Consider the following 23,410-nt stretch of genomic DNA (forward strand, 5'->3'; position numbering starts at 1 on the left):
AGTTTTACCTGCTTAGGGAATCTAACACACCTCTCCTGTGAACAGGGAGATAACATGTACACAATAAACAAGGCTTTGATAGGACACAGAGACAATTCATTTAATAACAGAAGTAAGCAGGCCTTTGATGGGAAGATTTTTCTCTAGATTTTGAAAATTGGAGATATTTTAAGTCCATAATGGGACTAATTTCACCACATTCTTTAGCAAGTCCTTCTGATTTCAAAGAATATTATTCTTTTGCCAAATGAGAGTCTTACGGTTCAAAGTGTATAAACTATGATAAATCAGAAGTTGTTATACATGGAGACTACAGGAGGAGGAAGATTATCTGTTAGAAGGTAGTACAAATTCCTCTTTCCAGTACCTGTAAAGTCTGGATTATTGAAACAGGAGGAAGATTTTGCTAGTACAAAAGCAGAAGAGTGCAGGGAGTATGGCATCATGTTATTCTGAAATGTTTCTCTTTCTTCAGTCTCCAAGAAGCTGACAGCAAGAGTAATCAGGGATGTCACAAACTGAATATCAGAGTTCAAAAGGGATAGAGGAACAGAAGTATGGCGGTACGTTTTCTGGGGAGGCTTTAATTCTTTACTCTTACTATGCTGAGGAGTCACAAATCAAAAGAGAATATATTTTTAAAACTGTTAATAAACAGTGTTTCAGAGTGGTAACCTGCTATTCCAGCATATCTTTTAAAGGGTCTCCTGGACAGTGCCTCAATTATGCAGGAGTAAGTGGAAGCAGCAGTGTTGCTTTTAAATGTGCTGCGAGATTGTATTTGTGAGCATTTGATGTTCTTCTTTAATAACCTCAAGTAAAAGGCTGAATGAATTCAACAACAGTAGCTGAAAAAAGTGCAATGAGTCATATTATAGGAAAATGGAGAAAAGGATACAGGACTCTCCACTGAACACAATCCTATATTGTAGGCAATCTGTGATAACACCCTTTTCATTTCAGTTCAGTCCCATAAAATTACCACTAACATTACAACTCATGCAGAACACAGATAAATGTAAAAATGTCACAGAATTCTTCCAGATGGGACTTTTAGTTCCACTAGATCACCATCTACTTTTTTACTTGTCTAATATTTCATTACAACCTTCCATAAGTTAATTTTCTTTCCACTGACCATGTAAATCACAAATCAATTTTCATTTAAAATGCCTGACTACATATTGCTCCTGAAAGCTCAAAGCATATGCTTCAGTGAGCTCTCCAACATTCTTAATGCACATTAGAAAAATGTTGTGGTTTTTAAAAAATCTTTTTAAAGGAATTAATTTTACATTAAAGTCTGGCATGAGACCCAGGAAGCGGTACTCCTCCCTTCCCTCTCCTCCCCCCCACCTTTAAAAAGCAGGTACATTTTGAAATGTAACCATACATTGAGCTAAAAGTCTTTCATGACAGTGACATTCGTTCCTAAACCAAAAATTCAGGCAAGAATACAAACTGCTTTAGATTTGCAGAAAGCAGACATGATTACTTAATCCCAAAACCCTACTGCAATCACGTACTTCTCTAGGGGAAAGAAGATAGAAAAGGAAGAAAAGGAGGAAAACCATTCATAGTTCAGCCATTGGCTGTGCTTTATTTGAACCATTTTTTTTCCCCCCCGTATTCCATCAGACTCTTTGTTTGGGCTAAAATATATCACTGAATATTACTAACTTTACTCATGGAAGCAGCCACCCTAAAACCAACGGGATATGCCTGTGAGACAAGCAGGATTCAGCCTCTAGAGCAATCTGTAAGAAATGCTTTATAGGAATGCCCAGAAAATATGCTGAAACAGTATTCTCCAAAATCTTATTGTCTTATGATGATTTAAACATAGCAATTCTCCTCTTACAAACCTGTAAACATAGATCTAGCAGACTGGACTTGGGAAACCTAGTTTCTAGGACTGCTTTTGCTACTGTTCTGCTGAGAAACACAGGGCAGTAACTTTGGTACTCTGTGCCTCAGTTTCCACAATAGTAAACAGCAAATCACTAAAGTGACCTTTTTTCTTATTAAACAGGACAACTTGAATTCCTCAGCTGACATCTGCATAAGCATTTGCTGAATCAGAAATAGGCAGGAGTGATCACGTGGTCATTTTACTCTTTTTTATAGGTAGACTACATCTCCTCACATGAGGAATTTCTGTGCTGTTTAATCTCAGCTTGTTGTCAGGTGTTATTACTTGAGAGCCTTGTCACCAAACCCTGAAGGACAAATACTCCAACAGAGCAATCAGGTGTGGTGGGAGAAGGAAGGGTTGTACCTTCTTGTGGAACACAAAGGAACTTTAATCCTTTCTAATGGCATGATCTCAGATCACTCAAGTCTAATGAGCTGATTAAGTGCAAGAGAAGAGAGAAGCATGGGTTCTCCATGTCTCTTTCCTCATCTGCATCCATATGCAAGGCTTCCCTTCACTCTCTTTTCCTCTGCTTACCTAGCATACCCATTTTTTACCATGTTTCCCTCCACCTTTGGGATTGTCCTTCCATCTCTGAAGTTCACTTCCGTGCTGTTTTGCACCACTCTATCACAGCTCTTCGCAAGACAGCGCAGCTTTGAATCCCAACTTCTTGAAGCACTTTGACATTGGGATTCTAGCTTGGGGGTGATGGAGAGGGTGTCAGTTTAAATAAGGCTGAGTGCTCATGACAATTGAAAGTAGTTCTACGTTAAGTGGGGCTCTTTCTCATAATGCAATGTGTCAGTGCTGACCACTGAAATGGGGGAAGGGAAAGGCTCTTCAACAGTCTCTGTAAATAGGGTCTTGCCAAACCATTTGCAGGTTATAGGCAGCCAAACCTTGAGGGTCTTCACATAGGGTTTTTTTTTTACAACCCAAACTCCCAAATGTCAACAGGGCCTCAAGCATCACATCTAATGTGAATCTGCCTCACTAAAAGTAAGAGTTGAGGGCCTCCGGATTTGGCTCTGTGCTAGCATATCACAATCACCACTTAGAGCTGACCACTTGCTAGTAAGAATGATGTGGAATTACTTCAGATATGAAGAGGTGTGGGGAAAAATGTTTACTTTGCTTTCTGATTTAGAGAAAACCCGTCATCTAAGAAGGAAGCTGTTCACAACAGTGAAATCTCCAAAACCACATCTATTAATAGTCACTGGAATCTTTATGGAATAGGGAATGCTATGAAGACAACCTCTCTAGTCCTCTAACAGGACTTTTAAAATTACACACTTAAACTAAATAAACAAGCAGTTGATGGGGTTATCTGACCAATCCGTAAAAAGCCCACAAAAATATTCAATGTAGGAGATGCCTTTGGTTCAATTTTTCTCTTTTCCATGTGTCCGGCTGGCTGTGCTTTTAGGGTTTTACCTCACTTGTCTTGTTATTTTTCCCCTCAGATTTGCTTTAGGGGCTTTTTGTTCTATGAGCAACAGATTGGCAAATGCCTCTAATGATCAAGAGGTGAGCAACCAAAGAGGAATGTCAATTACGGTGGCCAGAAAGCATGCTAGACACTTAAACATCTTTCCATTAACTAGATCCTCAACCTCTTTATGTTACTTCATGAAATTCTTCTCAGGAGGCATTTCTATTCCACAGCCTACTGGCTAGAGGCTCCTGGATGAGGGAGCTAGCTGAAGTTCAAAAGGTGCAGTAGAAGTATATGCATGTGCTCACAGGTAAAAGCTGGGACATGAAAAAGAAAATATGTGAAGGCATATTAGAAAGGAAAGGAAAGTCTTCTCATGAAAACCATGCACTCTCCTGAGAGTCTTTTCAACCACCTATGTTTCCATGTAATTCTGAATACTTCTTGATGAGAAGACTAACATCTGTATGGAAAACATGATGCTTGGGAAGTCTATGTTTCCACTGTGAATCACACACTCAAATACAGATCAAAACTTCAGGATTTAGAAGTCTGTGTACCCATTTCAATGCCTATCAATACATTTACATACACACAAGAATCAGGCACTCCTTTTTCAGCATTTTGGCTACAACTACTAAACAGAGCATTACAGCTGCTTGTGGCTAAAATCAGGGCTGCCAAGTTAAATTTAACTCTGCAGGTGCTGATGGCAGAGCATTATTTATTACATAAGCTGCACCTGGGCACTCAGTGCTCTAACAGAAGCCTCTACCTAAAGAACATTGCTCTGAATCATCAGCAATGTAGGATTTGTTTTCATTACATGTATACCAGTCAACGATTACTTCTTCCTGAAGCACTATCACAGGTTTAAGACTATATCAACACGAGCAAGAGATTTGCTGCAGTATGAGAGGATCACTAGAGGGAGGCAGTTGGTTCAGAGTTCCTTGCTTTCCCTCTACTTCAGTTCAGGGTTTTTACTTTGGACTGCACCTGCTCTGGTTTCCTGCACTGAACATACGGGCCTTGAAGCTGTTCAAGGGGCCAAGAGTTGGTTTGGGCCTTTGTACTCCCACTTGGCTCTGGAATGCAGTTGGCATGCACCTGGAGGTGGAGCTTCTAGTTTAGTTTCCTCCAAAAGAAATCTAGTCTACACACATCAAACTAATATGAGGTGAATGGTAAAAAACAGAGGGATTCTTTTAACATCTGCTCTACTTCTCTAAACCAAAATACTTCAGTAGACGCAGCCTGCTATACAGTAAGATTTATTTTATGAACAATGGCTTACCTCCTGCCTTCCCACACCACTTCAATGATAACTTTTCCCTTATTAACACCAGTAAGTTTTGATTTCTCAGTCCCAGTTTCTAATCTCCACCACACCATTTATGAAACGATCAGATCAGGAGACAAAGAGAATGCAAGTGGAATGTGACTGCGTACAAATTGCTCTGTATTGGAAATCTCATCCCATTCTCTTATTTACTTTTCTCCAAGCAAGATAATTATGTTTGTATAGGTATAAGTATAGATATAGATTAGATGTTACATTAAAAAGCCACAAGGGTTCCTGATCTTGTTAACATGATGGTTGTCATAGTCTGTTTTGTTTTGCATGAGCAAGAGCTCATTACTGAGGACCCGTGTCATTCACATCGACTTGTGTCTTCCTAATGGAGCATTTCTGAAATGAATGGCAGGACATGCACATTTCAATTCAAACTGTACCTTCTCCTGCTCCCACTGAAGTCAATGGGGCTTCAGGACAAAGGAAGCTTTATAGTTTGTGGTTTTGCAGGCACACCCTCCTCACTTGTTCAGTGTGCTTTTAAGGAAGACCATTAGTGATTTTTCAAATCATTTTGCTTTCAGGTATTATTTCAGCTGGTCTACTTGGCTACCTTCTGTTCTAGGTTACTTGCACAATTACAGTCTCCTAGGCTCAAAAGATGCTAGAGTTCTTTGTATTCCTCACAGTGCAGTAGGATGCCATGATGCAAATACACAAGGCTTCCCCTGTCTCAGCTACTCAGAATGGTTAGTTTGCTGTGCAGAAGAGGTGAACTACAAACAAGTCTCACTGCTGGGGAGGGTAATAGCAGCACTGCTTTTGCATCAATCCCCTGCCAGGCAATCCATAGACTGACACTGATGGTTGCTCTGGAGGGAGTCACTTACCCTCCAAGCTAGAGGTAAGATGCCAGATAAGCAGTAGCCTGTAAAAAGGGATTAAAAGAAGAGAGAAAACCAGGGGAAAAGATTAAGATAATTTACCCTTGTATACTGTATTCATCATAAATCCCATTGTCAGTATCTATTGTTCAAGTACCTGACAAACTTCTGTTTCTATCCCCTCCACAAAAGCCTCAGTCATAAGGAAAAGCTGCGTACCTTTCATGGTTTTATAATAAACTGGAAGTGAGTAACAGTGCGATATCAAAGGAAATAAAACTCCAGTTGCTATTGCTGCTGGGGTTGCCTTCTGAATGTGGCTTATACAATATTTCATCTGTGCTGACACCTTTCACTCTCAATTATTTGGCTGCTGTCAAAACAAATCAATCATATTATAGCACTGTGTCTTCATGTTACCATTCCACTGCAAGTTAGCTGCATTAGCTTTGAAATAGATGGAAGTATAAATTTTATCTCTATTATTTAATACAACTTTCCCTCTTGTGACTTATCTCACAAACATAGCAAACTCAAATTATCTGATGTCAAACATTGCATATATATATATATATATAAACACCACTAAGATTTTAAAATAATGGCACTCGTGGGAACAGAAATACATAAAGATACACTTGATCAGTCTTACACTTACAACCAATGATATTTGTCTGACAAATGGAACAAATAGTATATGTTTTTAATTTTGGTCGCAACTGGCCAGCGTGCTCATATTAGATAAATGTAATTTCATAAGACAACTTCCAACTACCACTCCTGCTAAAGCAGAGTAAAAGATTTAAAGACTTGATTTTGTTACGAGTAAAATGAAAGTTGGGGGGGTGGGGGGGAAGAAGCTGGGACTGAGTATTTTTCAAAGATGCTACAGTGCTGGGAGGGGAACATGGTTGTCTTTTACAGTTCAAAAGTATTGATTTGGGAAAGGAAAAGCTAAAATCTCAAAGAGAGAATCTGAAAGTGATTGCTCTGTTCAGATTGCTAGACTTACAGTTTTCAGAAAACACGGACAAATTAGTTCTTGAGAGGTTTTATCCTTTTAAAAAGAAACAAAATAAAAGAAACAACTTTCAGGTTGCCAATAAGTGAATTTCCTGAAAATGTACTACTGTCATTTCCTCACTTTTTAGACAGGATTCATGTCCTGGTACAACTGCATCTTCTAAAATACAGAAGCCTAATATACTGGTAAAATTACAACAGGTTTATCACCTCCAGATGTTTACCTCTTCATTTATTACTGTAATGGGAAATCAGCTACACAGTACAAAATACATTCAGGAATATCTGAGTTATGAGTAACTTTTAAAAAACAGGCTGAAATATGAAGGATAGATAGAAACAAAGAGCACTGGATGAGGAAAGGGACAAGAGACTGAAATGGAATCTGAGAAACAGAAAGGGAAAGATAGCCAAGGATCAGATTATGTAAATCCAAAGTATCAGCATTGACTTGAATAGAATAAATCATGGAAGTGAGATGAGAAACTTTTCTTGATGCTGAAGATTTCTTTTTAACATTGCATAATTTACCACAACAAAACACAACTAAGTGGAAGAACAGTCTGTAAGATATGTCAAATCTACAGTTGATCAAGTTTAAAAGCAGTATTCATGTTAAAATAATTAAGCAAAAAATTCTAGAGAGGACAACAGTCTAAGAACCCATATTGGGTTGGATCTTACTAACTCTGGTGGAAACTTCCAATCCTTCTAAGGGCTGGAAAAGGTCACTGAAGGTCCTAAATAAGGAAAATTCACCTTATTATTGCAGCTACTGAAAAAGAGCCTAGCCTCTTTTAGGTCTATGAACCAGGACAAAAATTAAGAATTTAGGACATTAAGCAAAGATCTAACAGTGCCTGAGAAGCTCAAAGCATCCAACAGTAGTGATTTAAGCCACTTTCTAGGAAAGCACAGAGCTAACTATCCATACATTCATTTACAGGTGGGAAGAGAGGTTCAGAAAACGTGCATAAATTGTCTGTCATCACATGGGATGTCTGGACAGAGCAGAACACAGGTCTCACATCTGTGCTCTCTGCTACATCTGTCAGAGAAAGAAGCTTGTAAAGAGAAAACGTTCAAGGAATGAAAGCAGCTTCAGGGATTGATAGCAAAATGAGACCAAGGCCTGAATATCTCCATGAGTACAGAATTCTACCCGAAGGACATAAAAATCACAAAGATGTCTGGGAACAAGAAAACCCAAGGAGTTTCACTTTCATCATTGCTGATGTCACCAGACAGGTCCTGGTCCCATTGCTAGAGCCATCTCAGTGGCAGATAGATTTTTTTCCTTTTTTTTTTTTTTTTTTTTTTAAATAGCATAAACTAAGCTTATGGTAAGAAATTCATGAGACAACTTCAGAACTTTCCAAGATAATTAAGAAAAAGAAAAAGAAGAGCTCTCCCAAAAAAGAGGATGTATGTGCTTCTTTTTTACAGAGCCACACAGACTTTAATCAAATTTCATTTAAAAAATTGGCTCCCAGGTAGTTAACTTGTATGTTCCATGCATTCAAAATTCATACTATTAAAAACACCTGTAAACCCATTTGGTCAATAAAGACTTTGCTGTTTTTATGAGTCCCTAAATATATATATGTGCTTGATTAGAATCTTACTGGTTTATCAGGAATGCGAGTTTGTATCCAGAGAGTTTTTAAAACATGAATCATCAGGTTTTTATTAATACAAACACCACGGAAAAACAAAGGAAATTAAACCACAAAGACTATAAATGTCCGACTTAAATCCACTAAGGCAAGGAAATTAAGAGTGAAGGTTGCAAACCCATCCTGGTAATCCTTCTATACCTCACTCTATTGCAGTTAGGAGTCTTGGATCAGCATATGAGTCATATATGCACACACCATATAGATGCAGCCATCCATCTGCATGTGATCTACCAGTGCACATAGCGTGTACGTTACAATGCGGAGGTGAGGCACAGAGTGACAAACACTAGCTAGGATTTTCACTTGCATTTGAAATTTCTTGGCTTCTGTAAGATTACAGTAAGTTAAGTGCTTAACATTATTGGAATTAGTTTTCTCTACATTAATTTAAATTGTCATGGTCTAAATTCAAGAAGAAGATTAAAGGCTCCTGGAAACAGGTGCAAAGATACACTTTAAAAGCAACATTAAAATGCATCCGTGTTCTGGTTGACAGAAATTTCATTTATAATCCTGCACACAGGATATTCCTGCCAGGAGCAGTATTAGCCTGAGTCAGTGCTGAATAAAGGGGTACCCTCCCAGAAATGCCCAGGTCTTGCATACCAGCCACACCAAAACTCCTAGCCTAGCGATCATGTCTTCTACAGGGTAGTTAACTCATAAGCTTTTGGTGGAAACTTTGGAGAGGAGAAGACTACTTCTCTCTTTCCCACCTACTTCTTGGCATACAAGTCTAGAAACTTAGCCTCTGCCAAAACTTGGCCTGCAGAGTTTAAATAGGTGTGAACACTTGGGTTTCAGAATTAATTTGATCTACATCACATCATTACTCATCACTGATGTCGTTCCATAACCATCCATAGTGAAAAAATAGGCATGTTGGGTCTACTTTGGGCGGAAGTCAACAACAGAGCACACAAGCATTAAGACTACTGCATTTTAATGTCTCTGACGGTAAGCCTTTAACTTATGGGGCAGAAAATCCAAACAACAAATAGCTAACACACTGGGAGTGATCAATAAACAACTAGTAACTAATAAAGCCCTGAACCTTTCACATTCCCTCTGTGAAGGCAGCAATTTGCCACTGAACAAGATAAGCAATTAACATGGGGCCACAGAATTCCCACAGGAGAAGCTTTGTACGGTGGGGAAAAAACAAATAAACAACCAAAAAACCAGCCCAGTAATGTTCTTTCTGTATTACCTTCAGGAAAGCAGTTTTTACTCTTTCTCCCAGAAGCGAGTAGGCCTCCCAAAGAGTATGTTTCCTGGGAGACCAGATGGAGACACAAAACCTTCTACCTACCCCATCTTTAGGGATTTCTGCTTATTCCTTCCTTTCCCCTACACCACAGTTTGGATGAGATACAGCTGTTAGCCTGAGGAAGCCTGCTGTAGTGGCTAATAATCCAGAGGTGCTCCACACATGCTTCGTAACGCACAAATTTCTCCTATTTCTTTCCATGGACTAAGGAAAATTAGTCTTAGGGGGTGGCTGACCCCATTCTTTGTGTATTTGAACCCTTCACAGCGACTGCATTATATGCAGCATTCAGACAGTGCTCAGGGAGGTACGTTTGGTTTGAGGGCTTCACAGATATTGCTAGCGACTGCAGCTCCTTTTCTTGGTTCTTGTCATTCTTGTTCTGGTTGTGTTAGTACACTGCAGAAGTACCTGGGAATAAACTATTCCTCTAAGTGAAACATCATTTTGATTATTACTGACATTGGTGCTCATTAAAATACATAAGTGAAACACTGCCTTTCTGTAGACTCTGAAAGCTATTTCATGTTACTTGAAGGGGAATACAAATGAATAGGGACTGCATCACTTTAGTTAAAAAGGGAAAATGTTCTAAAATACTGGAATTTGGACTCTAGATCAGTAAGCAGTTGAGGTTTCTAGTTTACTTTTCTGTTTCTTTTTTGTTTTTCATCTCTCTGATTTCTGATTTTTAAGGTGTGTGTACATGGGGAAAAAGAGACAGAGCACGTTTACTTTATCTGTTCCACAATTAATGACAGAAAAATATGTTCAGATGAAACAAGATCTAATAAATGTAAACAATACCTTTTTCCTTTTTTTTTTTAACATTGTCTTTACCCAACATTCATTTTGACTGATCTTCACATTAAAAAGCCTTTTAATTTTTTTTTTTTTTACACCATCACCTATGTCTATCGTTACCCATATCAGTGAATTTTAATGGCTGTCTCCTAGCTCACAAGATGTTTAATATATTTCCCCTTCTATTGTATTGCACCTAAAATATGACCTGCTGCTGTTTAAATAATGTAATTTAATGATTTCACATTTTCAGGCATGTAAGGCTTCCTTTCAGCACTGAAGCCTTTCACTAATGATTTGGGGAGATAGTTTGTTCTCATTTCTTTCAGAACTCAAGATTGAGAAACTCTGGCTCGGAAATAAATTATTGACATCCACTTTAGGAACAGAACAATGTGTAGCAGAAATAAAATACATAAAGTTTCAGTGCCACGAGACTAGAATCTCCAACTTGTTGATTTCTTTCAAGGTTCAAGTGTCATTCAAGCTCCATATCGGTGGAGATATCTAACATTTCCACCAACAGGCAACATCATGCTAGTTTTTTCTCATTTTGAATGTGTATACTGTAGCAAAAGGATAGCTAAGATATATTAACCTTTTAGCTAAAACTGCTTTGGCTACCACAGAGAGGTGAACAAAATAGGAAGACAGCCTTTAGGAACTCTAAAGCTACTGGAGAGTGTCCAGAGGAGGGACACAAAATTGGTGAAGGATTTAAAAGAGAAGTTGTATGAGGGGAGGCTGAAGTCGCTTGGTTTGTTCAGCCTGGAGAAGAGGAGACTGAGAGGAGATCTCATGGCCATCTAGAACTTCCTCCAAAGGGGAAGAGGAGGGGCAGGTGCTGATCTCTTCTCTCTGGCCACCAGTGATAGGAGTAGAGGAAATGGCAGGAAGATGTGCCAGGGGAGGGTGAGGTTGGCCATGAGGAAAAGGTTCTTCATTCAGAAGGTGGTGGGGCATTGAAACATGGTCCCCAGGGAGTTGGTCACGGCACCAAGCCTGACCATATTCCAGAAGCATTTGGCCAACATGTGCCCTCAGACACATGGTCTAAATGTTGGGTTTGTCCTGTGCAGGGACAGGAGTTGGACTGGATGATCCTTGTGTGTCCCTTCCAACTCACAACATTCTATGAACCCCTCAGCACTGCAATACCTTCCCATTTCTTAGTGATTTCAACATGAATTCAACATGGTTAAAATATATTAAGAAAACAAGACAGAACGAACTCAGCCCCCCCAAAAAGGTATCTTTCTGTTCAGACATACAGAAATATTACATTGAGACATAAAAATGGGCTTGAGGAGAAAATGTCTTTCCATTAATGTAAGTTCCCAGGCATTACTGGATACTCTGAGATTAAGCAACTACTAGTCCCTGGGACAGACTCTGGAGAAGGCTAACTAAAATTTAAAAAAGGAACACACTTCCCCCAAAACCTAGAGAAATCTGACCTGGCAAAGGAGATGCAGCAACTGAAATTGTTCACCCCATAGAAAAGTTACCCAAAGATGGAAAGTTGAACATTGACGAACATCAGTTTGGACAGTAAGAGGAAAGCTGGCAGAGTGTCTTCTGAATTAAGTCAATAAGCACAGGCCAAGAAGCAATGGACTAAAAACAACCGACAGGCAACACATGGTCTTCTACCTGCCTTGTTTTTTTTCCTTTCTCACAACCTCATCGTTGCTATTGTGACACCTCCAAAATTTTTACTGGTTAGGAAAGCATGACTATGTTCCAGCTGTAATCCTAAGAAATGGTGAGGGGAAAACAGTGCGTAAATTTCTTTGGACAAAAACTTTCTCTGATAGTTTTTAAACCTCTTATCTTCAGTGTTTGTAGTGGAATACATTAAAAAGTTATGGTTGTTGATTTTATTGTTTTCTTCAAAGAACTGTTGGTGGAAAGCCAAAATTCCATAGGTGAATCTGTGTTATGTTCAGGGATTTCCATTTACTCTAAAGCAGATGGTTCTATTCTGCCAGCAACCCTCTGGCATCTCAGTAAATTGTATTCTTTGCATATTCCTTGTGCACATGAAATTTGCTTAATGGGGAAAAGACTTTTCTAAGTTTCACAGCAAGAATTTACACATGCACCTTCCTTCTGTTCACACACATTTGACTTCTTTGCTCAGGGAAGAGGAATGGTATAGCAAATAACAGTGTAATGAACAGAAAATAATCAAATATGTATCAAGAAATGTAGTTTTGAAAGAGGCTTATTCTAAACTTCTTTTCACTTACAGCAACAAAATTCCTGTTGACTTAGTGGTGGATCAGAACCATATAGCAACTGAACAATTTAACACAAATACATTTGGAAAAAAAAAAAAATCTTATTTATAAGTAACTGACAACTGAAGAATAGGTAATTTCACTGAATAAGTTATTCAGTGAGAATAATTTCCATATCATTAATCACTCCATTTTACCAATGCCTTGAATTTTTAAAGAAACTCTTGTTTTCTCATTTTAAATACTTAACAGCTCCTCTATGATTCCTATCACTGTTTTCTCTTTCCACAAGCAAGGGTTTTATTGTTTTCTCCAGTCACCCTGAAGTCTCATACTTACCACCCTGAACCAGACCTGAAAGTCTTTTAGAAGAAAATCAGTTACATATATATGTGGATCACAGGAAATATAGTGGGATTACTCCCTTGATCAACATTTAGCATGAATTTCAATACTCTGTTAGATCAGAACTTTTCTGAATTCATACATTATTCAAAAAGTCTTCAGGGTGCCTTTTGAGTTACCTCGCTGGGGTAGGTTGTGATGAAAAGGTTTAGAAGTTTATTGATGAGAGAAGAAAAAGAAGACAGGAGAAGACCCAGCTCACAGGAGCTGGGGACACCTATGTTTGAGTGCACTGGAATTTCAGGGACAGCAGACATGACAACAGGAGTAATACGACAGGTTAGAAAACAGCATGAAAACATGTCCCCTGGTTGTCCAGGTTGACTATGCCACGGTGAGGTTTAAGAGAGGGGGAAGTTGATGAATATGGTCTGATTTTGCCCAAGGGGCAGGAATTACCACAACGGTGTTGAAGTATGGGCTTTTATGAGTATATCTGTAAGTGCTAGCCACAAAACAGAACACACATTCTATGATTATCTTTCAAATAACCACAAAAAACAGGAATGAGAAGTCAGCGAGGTTCAATCACGTTACCACACAGCTAAAGATGCTCTCTAGAAACACAGCACTCACCCAACTCTTACCTTCATTCACACATGCAGTGGGTAGCAGGCTATATGGGAAGCAACAGAAGCTTGCAGCTGTGATTCAGGGCTCTTAAAGAGTTATCTTGACTAAGTTACTTCAACAATGGGGGCAGTGACATTTGCTTAGAGGACAGGGAGGGAAGGGTATAGAAGATGACAAACAGCAACACAAAGTGAATTCTTTTCTGTTCCTTTCAGCTGCTTTATGGAAAGTGTGATTGTGTCCGTAGACAAGGAGCTGCACCTGATGCTCCAGCAAGTCCCTATTTGATCCCATGCTTCTACTTATCAGTAAAGATTATAGAGGAAACCTTTTCATCTGGTAAGGTCATTGCTTGCAAAATTTATTTGGCAGCAGAATTACACCTTTCAGCTAGCAATTAGACACCCATGGCTAAACTAAAGAGCAAAGGTTGGCTGGCTTAATCCCTACCCTCCAGCTTTGCAACATGGTGAATAAATGACGTAAGAACTGCACAAGCTTATGTTTATTTATAATACCACATACCCAGCAACTATAACCTGGAGCACTCCAGAGTGGAAGGATACATTTTTATAATGCTTGTTTCTTCATTAAGATTTCATCATCCACCTACGCTAAAAAGCCACTTCCCCTTCACTTTGTTATATCTGCTTTTACCCGCTCTTGTTCCTGCATTATTTTTTTAATCTCCAGTTCCCTACTTTACATGCACTCTCAAATTTTAAACAAGCAAAATTTGTGCATTAGTGTGTCCTTTTCATCTATGATTTATGAATGACAGGTTCTTCGGTGCAGCTTAATGGTATGAGAGAGACATTATTTTAAACATTAAAGTGAAAACCATTTACAACTATGATAAGAGAGGTCTGTTGACATTAAACTTTAAAACATGCACAAGGTAAAGGCAAGTAGCAGCTACAACAGGTGAGAGTACTGTGTGTGTGGTTTGTAAAGGAGTTTGTTCAACATGAGCTGCTTCTTCTCTGTTTCACTACCTGCAGGATGTGGTGCTTCAAACAATTTATCTGGTAATCAGCAGCCACCAGAGTTTAATAACTAAAAAGTACTTAGGGTGGAGTGCAGAGCACTCATCTAAAAAAATTACCATTCCGTTTGAGGAAAACTTTTCCTACTATTTACATAAACAAGAAATAACAAATAAATAAATACACTGAAAGAGCTAAAGCTTTATTTTGATACTTCCTGCTCACACCTTTATCATTTTCACACTGGACAATCACTTTCTTACCATCATCTTCCATTAAAATTGTACAATTCTATTGTAAGATATTGGCTAATACTTATCCTGCTATACCTGGTTCAGTTCTCTTCAGTAGCAACTGCTTCCTGGGAAGCAATCAGCATAATTAGGAGTGGTAAATCAATATATCTGTATTTTATATCATATGATTGAGTACTGTTTCTAACAGCATTAGACACATTGAACAGCAGAGAACACAAGGGAAGAACAGGGGGATCCTGCACAGTGGCTTTTCCGTCTGATTTTAGACCATATGGAGAATGCAGCAGGTATCTTAGGTTAGAACTGTTGCAAACATGGCAGAGCTCGGAGAACAGGGAGGATACAAACTTTCTGCTTGGGACTTTGAAGTCATGTAACTCCCTCAACAACTTGGATGAGGCTTGCAGAACCTTATAGATAAAGCAGACTTCCCACAGCAAGAATGAGAACTCGTATCTGAGGCACTGATGGCAGCTAAGAAAACTCTGATTTTATAATAAAAGAGTTTTTTTAAAGTGATTTTCATGCAATATTGTGTTTTTAGTTGCCCCTATTAATTCAGCTACCCTAACCAGCAGTAGTGACACAGAATACTTGTCTTCATGCTGCCATTTGAAATTTTAAAGCAAGCTGTGAGTAGAGGACATTGATCGCTGATGACAGAAAAGCCTAATGAATCATTCAAGTACTTTACTGACCCATAGAATCTAAGACCCAACCTCCAATCTGCTTCTATAAAAATGCAAATATCCCTTAAATATCTCTTGAGTATTCAAAAACAATTTAAGTATTAACTTTCAATATGCATCAAGAGCAACATTTCATTGGAAAAAGGGATCACACTGTTTAAAAGGCAGAGATAAAGTGAAACAAACAGGCAAAAGAACCACCCAGAAAAATGCTAAACATGACTTACCTTGTAGATTTTGCAATGGCAAAGTCATGATGCCTCCTGCTGCAGCTGCTGCTACCAGCCCTTGGATGTTGGTGAGATTCGCTGTAGGTAGAGTTAGGACAAGTCCTTGTTGGCCCCCCAGCTGCCCAGCCATGTTGAAAGGAATAAGGATCGGCTGGTTCAGGGCTGGAGTGCCTCCTGGCATCACCCCTGCTACTGCTGAGGCTAACTGTTGGGCTGTCAGTAATGGCTGCAAGAAAACACAGACAGCAAGACTATTTTAGTGTGCATAGCTCACTATTACACACTTACAACTCTTCTGGCTTGGGATCCTTTCATGTTCCCTTATAGACATGCACCGCTTCCAACATCTTCAAGCATCAACATCAACATTTTCACCAACACAAAAAGTTCTGACAAACTTGACAGTCACACAGCATGGTAGCTATCCCAGTTGAATCTAGACTGGAAAACTCATTACGCATGCACTGAAGATCATGTATGAACACAAGGAGGCCTAACTCAAGTCACTCTACAAGCACCTAAATGCCAACATTTCCCAAATTTGCATACTGATTGGTAAAAGCTGAAACCACCACAGTAACAATTACCAGAAGCTACGTGGACGAAGACTGTCCGAAGAAGTGTAAGAGCACTGACCATCTTCTTAGAGTATGGCTGAACTTGGATAAAAATGGGAAGTGATATGGGAAATCTTAAAATGTTATACAGTGCCATACTATTATGCCTACATTTTGCTCTAAAGAAAATAAATACCTGGCATAAAAGATAATGAAATGCCTTTTCTAATGCAGGAGCTGTGTGTGACAGGCAAAACTGTCAGAACCAATAAGGTTGCATTAAAATTGCACAAGCTTCTTCATATTAAATTATGACATGTATTTAAAAAAATAACTTACATAAGAAATCCACATAACCTCCTAAATATGCAAAACTTCTTAGGTTTTATTTTAGAAAAACATACGAAATGCTCAATTTTTTAAACAAATAACTTTCTAAAACATACACAATACATACACGCTCCCTTTCTGTAGCACTAAATGCAGCCAAACAGAATCACATTTTCTACATTACACAGATCAAAGATGATCAATCACCGTTATTTACTTTTCATCAAATTGCACATCTCCATTAGTCAAAAGGAAAGATACTGACCTGAGGCCCAACAGGGAACGTGGGATGGGACTGACTGGGTTGGTGCTGGTCTGCTGGGCTCGTGTCAGGCAGCACTGTGTTTCCTCTGGCCTCTGAAATCCAAAGAGCAGACTGACTTTAATATCAAGCCTGGGGACTGCCACATTACCTTCTACTCTGATGTCACATAACATCAAGCAGAGAATGATATGTTAAAGTGCTTTATCAATAACTCAAGCACTCAAATCACTTATCAGCTGCATAAATTATGCTAACATTCATTCAGACCAGCCAACTCATTCAAGGAGCTACAAAAATCTGACAGCAGTGAAACAGAAGCTATCATCAACCCAGCTAATGTGGGCTGCATTATACAGCAATTTACATACAGCACATGAGCGCTCTGCACGTGTGGGAACTGCGGTTTTTTACGCTTAGGTGAGCATCAGCCATTCTAATTTCTGAAAGCAAAAAATTATCTGAAAAACAATCAAGTCTCCTCTACTTTGTATCTCAATAAAGTATTTTCTTTTGTCAGTTACTGAGGCAGCAAAGGCTGTACGATGCGCAATAAAAAGGCACCGTGAAAACTGAAAACAGGTAGGCTTCCAAATGACAGCTTGTTTTCTAAATTGCGTGTTGGGGGTGAGCAAAATTCAGTGAAACCAAGGATTTCCAGCATTTAGTGAGATGATCAATATCCAACAATCGAACTATATGCTGGGCACTAATGACTTGCTAAGCACAAGACTCAGTCCGGCCCTACTAGATTTCGCTGAAGTCTGCAATACAGATTTCAAAAGGAAAAAAGAAAAAGAGAAAGAAAAATGTCCTATCAGTTGTAAGAAAGTACCAAGATGTTTTCAATACTATGTCCCAGTCCTCCATTTCCTCCAGGTGAAGGACTTGCATTGATTCACAAAGTTTTCCAGTGTTGATGGCACTATCAGGCCCACATTTATCTTTGAAGCTGAAAGAATGACAGCAAATATCAAAAGTAGCTGCGAGAGTACTGCGGTCGGTCTCTTAAAAAGAAAACCCTGGCACTGGTGTCAGGTTGTCTGGTTGGTACGATGGCTCCTGTTCTGGTAGTTTTTTCTGATGAGCAGTTGAAATTCTGTTCTAAGTAAACCTTAACGAGATGCTCTTTTCCAATGTTTGTCCTATGAATAGCAAGTGCAAGATAATTCAGAACCGGTTTATTGGCATAATCTGGTGTGGTAAGGAAAAAGGATATGATTCTGTCGTACTTATAAATTTTAAAGAGGGTATTATCAGCTCATTTAAAACAAATTCTTCTATATATCCTCCAAGGGGACAGACTTATAAATAATGGAAATGTAAAAAAAAAAATAAAAATACTTCAGCACATTAAAGTACAAATAAAATTGACTGCTACATATTATTCAATTGACTTCTATCTCTACAGCAAGGTGTCAATCATAACAGCATTTAAGAATAGGATTAAACAATAAATGTGCAGAGTTGTTATGCAGAAATCTCAAAATCTGATTAATTCGTAATATTTTTGTGTGTTCTCAAAAAGTCAGAAATGGACGTTGCTTTGGGAATACTTACAAAGGGTCTATTGAAATATCTGATTTGGAACCAATAAAAACATACAGACTTGCTGACATTTTATAAAGTGAATCCTATAAAAATATGTTTGGCATTTTAATGACCACTGTCATCTAATAACGAGAATACGCTGACCTATACTATAGGTATACAGTCCTCACCAATACTATAATTGGTGAGGACTGCAACAATTGCCTAATAACATGCAAAAAGAGATCCAGTCACTAAATTTTTTATGTGCAATTTACTTGTCTGAGTTACTTGAAAAGAAAGAAATGTAACTAGATACGCGAGATTCAGTGAAAACTGCTTCTTTCAGACACACTACAACCCTAGTGCTGCTGCCATCCCCGAGATCAAAGACAAGTTTTCTTCAGTATGGGTTCCTCCGATACAAAATAAAGTGCCACGTTACTTAAACACAATTTTACCTTTGGTAATTTCCACATATTGTTATCGGGGTCTTTTTTTTAATCTTCTCATCACAGCTGTATGTATCAAGTGATATTAGATCAAAGGCTCAATACCAATGAACATATCACTCCCCATTAAGATCAAAACTTAAGTCAATTTTGTTTATGTAATTTTAAGGGCTGAGAATTTTGTCTTTGTGTGTGATTTAATTAATATTAAAACAGGCTCCTGATAATCCATCATGTCATTAAATTGCCTATGAAAGCTTTGGGAAAAGAACAAAATTGGAGTCAAACATTCACTAGAATTAGATTTTATTGCAATTACTATAGCTTGAGCTCTCAGAAAATAAATAAGTTCTGAAGAAATATGCCTGTGCTTTAGTATTTTTTTCCATGATGCAGCTATCATCCTAAGAACTCCAAGAACCACTGTTTTCTGTTATCTACACCCTGAGGATTTTACAATATTTCATCTCACAAGCCGTGTGTAGTACAAGTGGGTTATACAGCACCATAAAGCCAAAGTTAATTCCGCTCCTTTCCTTTTGCATTGCTCTAATTAGAATCACTTAGGATTACATTCTTTTCATACAGTCACTCATCACAGATGACATATCTGTTTATTTCAGTGCTCGAATGACTCCCTCCTGCTTCTCACTCACTTTCCATACGATGTGGGCTTCTCAGCAAACAGCACACACTTTCACGTGGAGGAATGCTGGCTCACCTGGCACCCTATATAAAATCACACATGCCATATTCTCAGACCAGAATTCTCACATTTCCTCTCACACTCCTCCTAATCTACTTGCTATAACATCCAGTCAAGAATTTTTATTTTTTTTTTTTAAAAACACACAGGAAAATCTGCCTGCTGGGCTGGCAGTAAATCCAGCAAAGCAAGGAATTCAGGGTTACATTCTGTTGCATCACACACACACAGAGCGACAACATTTGTTCCTTGTTGCACGCTATCTTCAGTGAGACACACAGACCAAAGCTCCCAGGAAGGTGAAGCAGAGCACAAAACACTAGTAGAGGATCTGGAGAGTCAAGAGAACTCCAACACAGACACTATTTCCAATTCCTAGACTCATGGCTACCCATTTGGAAGACACCTTCATTAAGACCATTGCCCTGAACTGGCAGTACACAATCCCTCACGTTGTTTTTCCCCCTCTGTTTTACCACCTTTTTTTGGGAGTTTATTTATTCCAGAAGCCAGAATGACCTCTGCAGGCAAATTATTTCCCTGTCCAAATTCCAGACTTCTCTAATAAAAATGGACTGTCCAAATCTAGCCTAGATTTTCCACTTGTCCAGACCCACCTGGCCATTACCTCCTGCCAGGTTATCCTCCGACGCTGCTCAGCTTTCTATCAGCGAGTGGTTTGGTGGCAAGGAACCAGGACTCATAGAAGTCCCTATGGAGTTGGGGAGTTACCAGCAACACCTTCTCTCTTCTCAACTACACTATAGAGAGGTTGTACTCTCATTACACCTCCAATTGCTGGGGCACAAGGAGCAGGGAGAAGGCAGTAACAGGGCACCTACTCTGGAAAGAGAAGAAATTCTCCTTCACACCATTTGCCCAGGCAAATTATCAGGAGCCTGTTTTAATATTAATTAAAATCACACACAAATTCCAGGTCTGGAATTTGCCTTAAGTCTTAGCCTTGCTAAGATTTCTCTTCTAACTAAGCACTGCCATCACAGCCTAAGCCAATGAGTTTGCTCAGTAGTACCATATCAACAGACAGGACTGGTATGGCCATGACTGTAGACAAGGCTTTAATATTTAACGAGCAGTATTCATCATATGTGATTCATCATAAATTAATTATAAATTATATAATACATACACTCACCTCTCATCCCACCAAGGGGCTGAAAGGGCATGACACAATAAAAAATTGAAGTGTACTATAATCATTGTAAAATAACCCTCTTAAAACAAAATATTATTTAAAATAAAGCTAAGTAAAAAAAAGGCGACCACCTTCTCTTATCAAAAAGAGAACAAAAAAATCCTCAAAACCAAGTGAAAAACCTTGTTGAACAAGACTTGGTTTAAAAATAGAAAACCACAAGAGAAATAGCAGAAGGAATAAAAATTCCACATCCCAAGGCCTCCAAGCTTCATACAAAATTGCAACTGTAAATGCCGTAGTTATAAACAGGCTTTGCACAGTTTGCTTCTGTTTTGTTTCTTACCCAAGAAGAACAGCAACACAACAGGTAAGTCAGCTCTAAATGCCTCTGTCTCCCAGTGCCCCATGAAGAAAGGAATGCTCTAATCCTCACTTTACAAATGAGCAACTAATGGGCAGAGGGACTTGGATCCAGATTCTCAAATCTGGACATAAATAACTTCCTCATGGTCTTCAAGAACGAATTCAATGTGTCTCACGTTTGTATCAGAACCAGGGAGATGCTGGGCCATCTCTCTTTCGTAGTCAATGCTTCAAAAAAACAAGCGGGATCAAATTTAATAATACTAAATTTTCAGTAATCAAAAGAATACATAAATCCTTCCAAGATGCTTTTTTAAGCAAGTATTTTAAATGAATCAACATTAATAAAAGAACACAGCATTTCAAGCAACAGTTGATATTAAAATCCTTAGACACAGTTCCACAATGGGACATTAAATTACTTGTATTTATCTCCCAGTAACTGTCACAATAAGAAATCATGAGTAGCCTTTCTTCTTACTCACTGAGACAACTCACATTAAAGATACAGCTTTAAGAATGAAATCATTAAAGTGAAAATATTGCCTGTGAGAAAAAGTAGTCTTACATTTTTAAAACTAATAAACTTACAGTCTGAGCATCTAATATAGCTGCACTTAGATCATAAGTCATATTATCAAGAGAAAAAAGATAACTTTTAAAAAGAAATTAAATAGATTGACTGATAATATTCAAATTATCGAGTATAGTGTGTGAAAGTCCATCATCCCTGATTAAAGTGCCTCAGCTCTTCATTAAATGAACCCTTAATTGTCAGCAATTATATCAGGAGCAATGTTGCTGAACAAAATTTAATAGCTGAAAGAAAAAGATGCAGCTGATAATGAAAAAAAACCCCTAACATTCCCTCCAAACAATCTTCATTCTGCCATGAAGCACCATACTGTGGCTCTTAATTTCACTATTTTCATTTTCCCGCTGCCTCAGAGGTTGGATGTGTAGGTAGGAAGCCTTTCCAAATCACCTCATCACAAAACCTTAGTAATCAGATTGCTACACAGAATTTCACAAACACATCTAAATTTTACAATACTTGCAGGAGAGAAAATTGAGATTTTATGCTGAATCCTTGTTACATCAGTATTATCCTATGGTTATTAGAGGAGATATTCCTGTTATCTCGACAAAGAAAGTCAAGCTCAGAAATTAAATTAGAATAATGAATCGCCCACTGAAAGGTATGAATATAAGCTTAGATTTCTCACATTTAATTTAAGTAGTCAGATAGTTGTCTTCTTCCAGTCCACGACCAAGGTGTGGTCAATTCACTCATCTGGATTGTATGAAACCTCTAATTATCAGGTTATCCCACAGTTTGTTAAGCAATTCACCTTTTCCTGCTAACCTCTACTTCAGATTCTAAATTTTAGTTTTAGGCAATGATTTCAGCCTTACAAAGAAAATCAAACAAGTAGAAATCTGGGTGTGTGGAGAATCGCCATCAGCACCTGTTAACTCTGAAACCTAACAATGTTGCAGTGTCTGCATCATTTTTACTGTTTGATCATTTTAGCAAAACATACATGTATGGTGCTTATCTTCCACAATATCAGTCTCAACTTACATAACTCTCACTCTTAATTATCCCCTCTCTACCTACACAAACCTTCTCGTTTAACTTCGAAAATCTTTGTGGTGTGATAAGGCAATGCCATATTGATCTACCATATTGACATATATGTCAATGCAATATCCTGTACAGGAAAGCTAAAAATCCTGCATACAGAGTGAATGGAATTAGACAGCAGAATGAATAGAGCAGATTTGCTTTACTGACTGTATCATTCAGTACTTAAGTAAGTAAAACCCCACGGTTTTGTACTTATCTGAAACTGCTACGCTGTTGCTGATGCAAAGCTACCAAAATCACTGCAGAGCTCAAAATCATTCTGCCAGCAGAGCACAAAATCTTGCCTTTTTGCCTGGTCCCTGGAGATATTTGCTCCTAAAGGATCTTCTCTCACAAGACACATAAGGTAGCTGAAATCACTCTGCTCATTACCTGTACGCAGGTGAGTAAATACAAGGCAAGCTCTGTGCATCTTTCCGGATCAGGATTGATAACATTAAAACTCTGACTGTCTATAATGAAAATCAAGCTCTTAAAGTGATTCATGGTACAGAGAACTTCTGGGCAACCACCAGTTATATTTACCACCAAACAAAAAACCCAACCATACCAAGGCACAAAAATCACAGATAACACCAAAACTCAGCTTTCCCAACTGCCTTAAATTTTCTTCTTTCCTGTCTTTATTTTTGCTCCTCTTTCATGGCCTTATCTTTTCTTATTTCTCTTCTCCTCAAGTAAATTTTTTTTTCTTATTGGTGCCT

General features: G+C 38.4%; 1 protein-coding gene across 1 annotated transcript in view; it reads right to left on the reverse strand.

Moving 5' to 3' along the window:
• LOC104521395 (POU domain, class 6, transcription factor 2-like) overlaps positions 1-22,731 on the reverse strand; it is a gene marked incomplete at its 3' end in the record, with an annotated part of 128,015 nt that extends 105,284 nt beyond the window's left edge. The window contains exons 1-3 of the mRNA XM_029083818.1: positions 22,683-22,731; positions 16,849-16,940; positions 15,694-15,922 (exon numbers count right to left, since the gene is read on the reverse strand). Of these exons, the coding sequence (XP_028939651.1) occupies positions 15,694-15,922; positions 16,849-16,940; positions 22,683-22,731 (370 nt within the window). The remainder of the gene's footprint in view (positions 1-15,693; positions 15,923-16,848; positions 16,941-22,682) is intronic.
• Positions 22,732-23,410: the final 679 nt, after the last annotated feature.

The sequence above is a fragment of the Antrostomus carolinensis genome, unplaced genomic scaffold (assembly GCF_000700745.2).
Source record: "Antrostomus carolinensis isolate BGI_N321 unplaced genomic scaffold, ASM70074v2 scaffold3700, whole genome shotgun sequence".
Lineage (NCBI taxonomy): Eukaryota > Metazoa > Chordata > Aves > Caprimulgiformes > Caprimulgidae > Antrostomus > Antrostomus carolinensis.